Raw genomic sequence first — 8,471 nt, 5'->3', positions numbered from 1 at the left:
TTCCTTCTCACGTGCTCTACCTGTAGACTAGTTTTCTGAGATTCATGCGTGAGGACACCCAGGTCCCCCTGCAGCAAAACACTCTGAAGTTCCTCTCCATTTAGATAAAACGCTGCCATTCCATTTTTTTGACCAAAATGGATAACCTCACCCTTATCCACGTTAAACTCCATCTGCCAAATTTTGGCCCATTCACCCAACCTATCTGTATCCATTTGCAATTTTCTGATTTCCTCATTGCAATTTACTGTCTCTCCTATTTTAGTGTCATCTGCAAATGTGGCGAAAACACCCTTGACCCTGACATCCAAGTCATTAATATAGATTGTAAATAGTTGGGGCCCGAGGAGCGAATACTGTGACACCCCACTAGTTACATCTTGCCAACTCGAAAAAGACCCATTTATCCCTATTCTCTGCCATCAGTAGATTAGCCAGTCTTCAAAATTTAGAATACCCTGGAGCGGACGGACACGGGGGCCAGCGGAATCCCAAGCCCGTTGGAACGATGCGTCTTACCACTGCTCTGTGGATTAGCCATGGAAAGGTTGCCCGTCGGATGGGACTCGGGCCCCAATCCCGCCTCGATATGCTACGGAACCTTGTGACTGCGTTAGTGCGCCATGAGAGGATTGAAACCACGCTGGCACGGGCTGACGAGATGAAACCTTATGCTGAGAAGCTTGTGGACTATGCGAAACGGGGTGACACGTCTAAGAAAGCCATGAAGATAGCCGACTTCTGGCTGACGGAGAAAGATCTCGTCCCAAAACTCTTCAAGGTACTGGCTCCACGATTCCAGGAGGACCGAGGGAGTTATGTTCGGATGCTACAGGTTCCGACCCGTGAGAGGGACAGGGCCAGAATGGCCGTCATTGAGTTCAGGCGCAATCCTTTGCCACCCCTCATTGCCAAGCGCCCTGGAGCCAATGAGAAGACTCTGATCAATCAGCTGCTGAAGGGCTACAGGGAAGAGGTGGCGTTCAAGGGAGCTTCGGGCACTGGCGAGACCCAGGCTTCGAGTGCGGCCTAGCTGGGATATCGACCTGCCTTGGGTCAGAGGACAAAGTGTGGCTGCTCCCCAATATCCTACCCTTCAACCTCCTGGGAATCTACCAAGCTCATTCAGGCTGTCTATGGAAATCTGGGATTGTATTCCCGAATCACAGTGTTGTGCTGGTATTCTCTGAAGGCTTTGGGCCTGAAAATGTGTGCCATACGTGACTTCTGGTGACTCGGGGATTTAGTTCAGCTTTAAAAGCACTGTCTGATATTAAACCCACAATGTCTGATTCTCTCTATCATTTCCTGGGATCCTCTACCCGCTGTGTGGTCTGAACTTGCTGTGTACTCTCTCATGCCAGGCCCTCTGGCACCCGCAGTCAACTTCCACTTTATAATTAGTCTCAAATTTTCACTAAAATTTCCCCGGATATGTGGAACTGCTTCAACTGAAAAAAAAAAAATTTAGAGTACCCAATTCATTTTTTCCAATTAAGGGGCAATTTAGTGTGGCCACTCCACCTGCCCTGCACATTTTTGGGTTGTGGAGGCGAAACCCATGCAAACACGGGGAGAATGTGCAAACTCCACACGGACAGTGACGCAAAGCCAGGATCGAACTTAAGACCTCGGCGCGTGAGGCCACAATTCTAACCCACTGTGCCACTGTGCTAATCCCATGCGATATTAATATTTTGTGCAACACCTTATCAAACGCCTTCCGGAAGTCCGGTATATGACATCAACAGCAGTTATTTTCAAACTCAGGGTCGCTGCCCACGGGTGGTCATAGCAGGTGTCGGGAAGGCCATGGGGCCATCGGTCACGGCATTCCCAATCGCAGGAAGAAGTGCCCAACGGCCGTGAACAGCTTTTAAAAATACCAGCCGTCCCACGCATGCGTGCCCCCTCAGCAGTACGCAGGCCCGAAGCGCCTCCTCCTGACATCAGCGCGCTAACCCAGCAACAGATTCTATTAAAAAATCGGTGGAGTCATATCGCCAGAAGCGGTGACAGAGAGCAGGTCACACACCCCATACACTCATATCATGTGCTCCGGGTGCGAGAAAGGTTCCTCCATTTTGTAGCTGCCAGCAGTGCTGGTGAGCGCTTCAGGGCCTCTGGTGAACAACCCATGAAAAAGAAGCTGAAAACTGGAACAAAGCAGCATAAAGGTGATTACTTGAGGTGTGGGTTTACTAACTGTGCTACTACAAATCAGGATCCAAAGTTCATGTGTGTTATATGCAGGTAAGGTACTGGCAAAAGAAAGGTTAAAACCCTCAAAATGTCAAAGGCATTTGAAGACAAAGCATGGCGAGTTTGCGGACAATGCTCTTGATTTTTTTCAACGGATGCAGTGAGAACTTAAATCGTCTGCTGAAGTCCTGAGCAAAAATGTAACATTGAATGACAAAAGCAAGTGAGATTGTGAGGATTAAGCAGGCTCACTTGTCACATTAAAGGTGGGTTGTGAAGTTCGGGTCGCGTGGGTTGGGAAATTCGGGTGGCATGGGTTGCAAAGGTCGGCTGGCGTGGGTCCCTAAGGATAGCCAGTAGGTAACAATGTTAGTAAAAATGGTTAGTAAAAAAAGGCAAAAAATGTTTGAGAAACACTGATCTGCAGGACTCCCATTATCCACTTGGCTTTTACATCTTCGAAGAACTCTAGCAAATTAGTGAAACACGATTTACCCTTCATAAAACCATGCTGACTCTGATGGATTGCGATTTGAGTTTCTAAATGTCCTGTTATTACTTCCTTAATAATGGGTTCTAACAATTTCCCAACGACAGATATTAAACTAACTGGTCTATAGTTTCCTACCTTCTGCCTCCCTCCCTTTTTGAATAAGGGCATTATATTCACATTTTTCCAACCCACTGGATACTTTCCCCCATCCCGGGAAATTTAGAATATTATAACCAATAGATCAGGGGTGGCACAGTGGTTAGCACTGCTGGCCTCACTGAGGACCTGGGTTCGATCCCGGCTCCGGGTCACTGTCTGTGTGAAGTTTGCACATTCTCTCCGTGTCTGCGTGGGATTCACCCCCACAACCCAAAGATGTGCAGGTTAGGTGGATTAGTCACACTAAATTGCCCCTTAATTGGAAAAATATAACTGGGTACTCAAAATGTTTTTTGAAAAATAGATCCACTATCTCCGCTGCCACTTTCTTTACCACCCTAGGATGTGGGCCATCAGGCCCTGGGAACATGTATGCCTTCAATCCCAATAGTTTGTTTCTCTGTTTTTCCCTATTCATGATGATTGTTCTAAGTTCCGCCTTTTCTATTACCTCGGCATTACCTGTTATTATTGGGATGTTACTGGTGTCCTCCATCGTGAAAACTGAGGCGAAATATTGATTTCACGTCTACGCCATTTCTGTGTTCCCAACTATTAACTCTCCGGTCTCATCTTCTGAGGAACCAACATTCACATTAGGTACTCTCTTCCCTTTGATATACTTAAAGAAGCTTTTGCTATCCTTTTTTACATTTTTCACTAGTTTTCTTTTATAATTTACCGTTTGGTCTTTTTATTTTTTTTAGTAACCATTTGTTGATCTTTAAAAGTTTCCCAATCTTCCAGCCTGTCACTGGCCTTTGCAATATGATACCTTAGTTATTGGCTCTATGTTATCTTTAACTTCCTTGCTTAGTCATGGATGTTTATTTCCCCCTTCTTACAATCTTTCTTCCTCTCTGGAATATACTTTAGTTGTGAGGAATTGAATACTTCTTTAAACACTTTTCACTGCCCATCAACTGCCCAATCTTTTAATCTTCCTGCCCAGTCCACTAGGGCCAATTCTCTCCTCATGCCGACTTAATTACCTTTGTTTAACTCCAGAACACTCGTGTGGGATTACAGTTTTTTGCCCTCGAACTGAATTTGAAATTCCATCATGCAATGATCACACATCCTGAGAGAATCCTTAACTTTGAGGTCTTAATTAATCCCTCCTCATTGCACAATATCAAATCCAGAGTAGCCTGTTCCCTGGTTGGTTCCACAACATATTGCTCCAAGAAACAATTTCTAATATATTCAATGAAGCTTCCCTCGAGGCTACCCTTGCCAATTTGATTACTCCAATCTATATGCATATCAAAATTACCCATGATTATTGTCATACCTTTCTTACAAGCCTCCAATATTTCCTGATTTATATATTTTTTTTTTTATAAATGTTTTTTATTGAGTTTTCATATTTTATATATGACAAATTACAAGTTATTAGAGAGAGAGAAAAAAAAAACAAAGGAAAACACAAAAATTTTTTACATGAATATTTACAGGTAAGCATCTTCATAACAATAATTGTGGCCGCCCCCTTTAGCCAGCATACATATTTTACATTCCCCAATATGGCCGAGGCACATGTTTATAGGCATTTATTTATAGTTTGGTTTTGGGCCTTGGCTTGCCATCAAACCCCCATACCGAGCCCGTAGCCCCCCCCCCCCCCCCCCCCCCTGGCTACCTTCCCCCGATTCCCGCCCATTTTCCCCTGGTTCTTGGCCACCCGACTATTCTTCCTCATGTACGTTGGCCACAAACAGGTCCCGGAACAATTGCATGAATGGCTCCCACGTTCTGTGGAAGCCGTCGTCCGACCCTCGGATGGCGAATTTGATTTTCTCCATTTGGAGAGATTCCGAGAGGTCGGACAGCCAGTCTGCAGCTCTGGGTGGTGCTGCTGACCGCCAGCCAAACAGGATTCTACGGCGGGCAATCAGGGAGGCAAAGGCAAGGGCGTCCGCCCTCCTCCCCAGGAATAGATCTGGCTGGTCTGAAACCCCGAAGACCGCCACTATCGGGCATGGCTCCACCCTCACCCCCACCACTTTGGACATAACCTCGAAGAAGGCTGTCCAGTACTCCACAAGTCTGGGGCAAGACCAGAACATGTGGGCGTGGTTGGCCGGGCCTCTCTGGCACCGCTCACATTTGTCCTCCACCTCCGGGAAGAACCTACTCATACGGTTTCTCGTTAAGTGGGCTCTATGTACCACTTTTAGTTGCGTCAGGCTGAGCCTTGCGCACGTGGAGGTGGAGTTGACCCTATGCAGTGCTTCGCTCCAGAGTCCCCACCCTATCTCCATCCCCAGGTCGTCCTCCCATTTCCTTCTTGTTGCGTCCAGTACGGTGTCGTCCCTGTCTACCAGTCGGTCATACATGTCACTACAGTTCCCTTTCTCTAGGATACTTGCGTCCAGTAGGTCTTCCAATAGTGTCTGTCGTGGCGGTTGTGGGTACGTCCTTGTCTCCTTTCGTAGGAAGTTTTTGAGCTGCAGGTACCGTAGCTCGTTCCCCCCAGCTAGCTGAAATTTCTCTGTCAGTTCGTCCAGTGTTGCGATCCTGTCGTCCGTGTATAGGTCCCTGACTGTCAGTGTCCCCCCGTCCTGCCTCCACCTTTTGAAGGTGGCGTCGGTCAGTGCTGGTTTGAACCTATGGTTGTTGCAGATGGGAGCCTTGTCCGACATTTTGTACAGGCCAAATTGCTGCCGCAGTTGGTTCTAGGATTGGAGGGTGGCTGTCACCACTGGGCTGGTGGAGTGTTTTTTGGGTGGGGATGGGAGTGCTGCCGTGGCGAGGGCCCGGAGGGAGGTTCCCATGCAGGAGGCCTCCTCCGCACGCACCCACTCGGCTTCTGGCTCCTGGATCCATCCCCTTACTCGCTCGGCTGTTGCCGCCCAGTGGTAGAATTGTAGATTCGGGAGGGCTAGCCCCCCCCTGGATTTTGTTTTTTGTATGACCTTCTTTGGGATCCTAGCATTTTTACCCCCCCATACGAACGCCATGATATGTTTGTCCAGCGCTTTGAAAAAGGCCTTGGGGATGTAGATCGGAATGGATCTAAACAGGAAAAGGAACCTGGGCAGTACGTTCATTTTGATCGTCTGGACTCTCCCCGCGAGGGAGAGCGGGAGTGTGTTCCATCTTTGCAGGTCCTTTTTAACTTCCTCCATCAGGCTGGTGAGGTTCCATTTGTGGACCCCTTTCCAGTCATGGGCTATTTGGATCCCCAGGTAGCGGAATTTATTTCGGGCTTGTTTGAACGGCAGGCCCTTTAGCGCTGCCCCCCCCCCCCCCTTGCGGGTGTACTGGGAAGATCTCACTTTTGCTCATGTTGAGTTTGTAGCCCGAGAAGGCTCCAAACTCTTTCAGGAGCGCTATGATTCCGTCCATGCTGCTTTATGGGTCCGAGATATAGAGGAGCAGATCATCCGCATAGAGTGAGACTCTGTGCTCTCTACCTCCCCTTCGGATCCCCCTCCAATTTTTTGCTGCCCTGAGCGCGATTGCTAGCGGTTCGATTGCTAGTGCGAACAGCAGCGGGGACAGTGGGCATCCTTGTCTGGTGCCCCTGTGCAGCTGGAAGTATTGGGAGTTGGTATTGTTGGTCCGTACACTCGCCATGGGAGCGTTGTATAGGAGCTTTACCCAAGCGGTGAACCCTGTTCCAAGCCCGAACCGCTCCAGTACCTCTATGAGGTATTTCCATTCGACTCTGTCGAAGGCCTTTTCTGCGTCCAGGGAGACGATCACCTCTTGTGTTCTCTCCCCGGAGGGGGTCATTATCACGTTCAGCAGGCGCCTGATGTTCGCGGTAAGCTGTCTACCTTTGACGAAGCCCGTCTGGTCCTCTGTGACCACCTCAGGTACACAGTCTTCTAGCCTTTTGGCTAGGATTTTGGCCAGTATTTTGGCGTCTGCGTTCAGCAGGGATATGGGTCTGTATGACCCACATTCCGTTGGGTCTTTGTCTTTCTTAGGTATCAGCGAGATTGAGGCCTGTGCTAACGTGGGTGGCAGTGTGCCCCTAGCTAGCGAGTCTGTGAACATCTCCCGCAGGTGCGGGGCCAGCGCTGTCGCGAATTTTTTGTAGAAGTCCGCCGGGAATCCGTCCGGTCCCGGCGCCTTCCCCGTCTGCATGGAGCTAATGCTCTCCATGATCTCTCCCAGTGCTAGTGGTGCTTCCAGATCCCATTTTCTGCCCTCTCCCACGACTGGTATGTCCAGTCCATCAAGAAACCGGTTCATCCCAGCCTTCCCCGTTGGGGGCTCCGAGGTGTATAGCTCTTGGTAGAAGGCCTTGAAGGTTTCGTTAATCCTCTCTGGTTCTGTTTCCCACGTGCCTCTGATTTGCGCAATTTCCCTGCTGGCTGCCTGCTTTCTCAGCTGGTGTGCCAACAGGCGGCTGGCTTTGTCTCCGTGTTCGTACAGGGCCCCGCGTGCCTGGCGGAGTTGGTGTACTGCTTTCCTGGTGGAGAGCAGGTCAAAGTTCCTTTGTAATTCTTTTCTCTCCGCCAGGAGCTCTACGGTCGGGGCCTCGGAGTATTTACGGTCGACCTCCAGTATGGAGTCGACCAGCTTCTGCCTAGCCACCCTTTCCTCCCTATCTCTTTGCGCTTTGTAGGCAATGATTTCCCCTCTTAGTACGGCCTTAAGCGCTTCCCAGAACGTGGAGGATGAGACCTCCCCGTTTTGGTTGTTCTCCGTGTATTCCGCTATGGCCCGCGCTATCCTTTCGCTGAAGGCCTTGTCAGCTAGTAAGGCACCGTCCAGCCTCCATGTGGGCGCTGGGCCCTTCCCGTCTCCAGCCGCACGTCCATGTAGTGTGGGGCGTGGTCTGATATCACAATTGCGGAATATTCCACCTTGTCTATCCCTGGAAGCACCGTTTTCCCCACCACAAAGAAGTCAATTCTGGTGTACACATTGTGTACTGGGGAGAAGAAAGAGAATTCTTTCTCCCCCGGGTGGGCGAATCTCCAGGGGTCCACTGCTCCCATCTGCTCCATATAGTGACTGAGTTCCCTTGCCATGTTTGAGGTTTTCCCCGTTCTGGAGTTTGATCTGTCCGTCTTTGGGTCCTGTACACAGTTGAAGTCCCACCCAATGATTAGTGGGTGCGTCGCTATGTCCGGGATTTCTGCCATGGTCTTTTGGATGAAGCTCGGGTCGTCCCAGTTGGGCGCGTACACGTTAACTAGAACTACCGGCGCCCCATCCAGGGCCCCGCTGACCATGACATACCGTCCCCCTGGGTCCGTAACCGTCTTTGTCGCCCTAAACATTGTCCTCTTGCCAATCAGGTTCGCCACCCCCCTGGCCCTTGCCCCATAACAGGAATGATAGGTTTGTCCCACCCAGCCCTTTCTTACCCGCAGTTGGTCCTGCTCCCTCAGGTGCGTCTCTTGGAGGAAGACTATGTCGGCCCTCATGTTCCTAAGGTGGGTGAGGACTCTAGATCTCTTCACTGGGCCGTTAAGTCCCCTTACGTTCCAGGTGACTATTCTGGTGGGGGGCTTCTGCCCCCTTGCTCCTGTGGGGTTAACCATATTTGTCCGGTGGACGTGCCCCTGCCCTCTGGGGTTTCCCTTTGTTAGGGGGCCGTCCAGGATGTCCACTATCACTGCTCTCCCCATGCGGTCGGGTCCCTGCGCTCCGG

At 50.0% G+C, this 8,471-nt stretch overlaps 1 protein-coding gene across 1 annotated transcript; it reads left to right on the top strand.

Moving 5' to 3' along the window:
- Window positions 1-466: 466 nt before the first annotated feature.
- LOC119973273 (39S ribosomal protein L17, mitochondrial-like) lies at window positions 467-1,452 on the top strand. Its single transcript, XM_038811058.1, has one exon. It carries the CDS (start codon window positions 509-511, stop codon window positions 1,031-1,033), a length of 525 nt encoding a protein of 174 aa, XP_038666986.1. The 5' UTR covers window positions 467-508; the 3' UTR covers window positions 1,034-1,452.
- Window positions 1,453-8,471: the final 7,019 nt, after the last annotated feature.

This window comes from Scyliorhinus canicula, chromosome 11, assembly GCF_902713615.1.
Source record: "Scyliorhinus canicula chromosome 11, sScyCan1.1, whole genome shotgun sequence".
Lineage (NCBI taxonomy): Eukaryota > Metazoa > Chordata > Chondrichthyes > Carcharhiniformes > Scyliorhinidae > Scyliorhinus > Scyliorhinus canicula.
The sequence above is the reverse complement of the archived record's forward strand: the minus strand, read 5'-3'. Positions and strand labels throughout refer to the sequence as shown.

Excerpts from the sequence above, each read along its gene's own strand:
- LOC119973273 (XM_038811058.1), top strand. The coding sequence starts at position 509 with ATGCGTCTTACCACTGCTCTGTGGATTAGCCATGGAAAGGTTGCCCGT.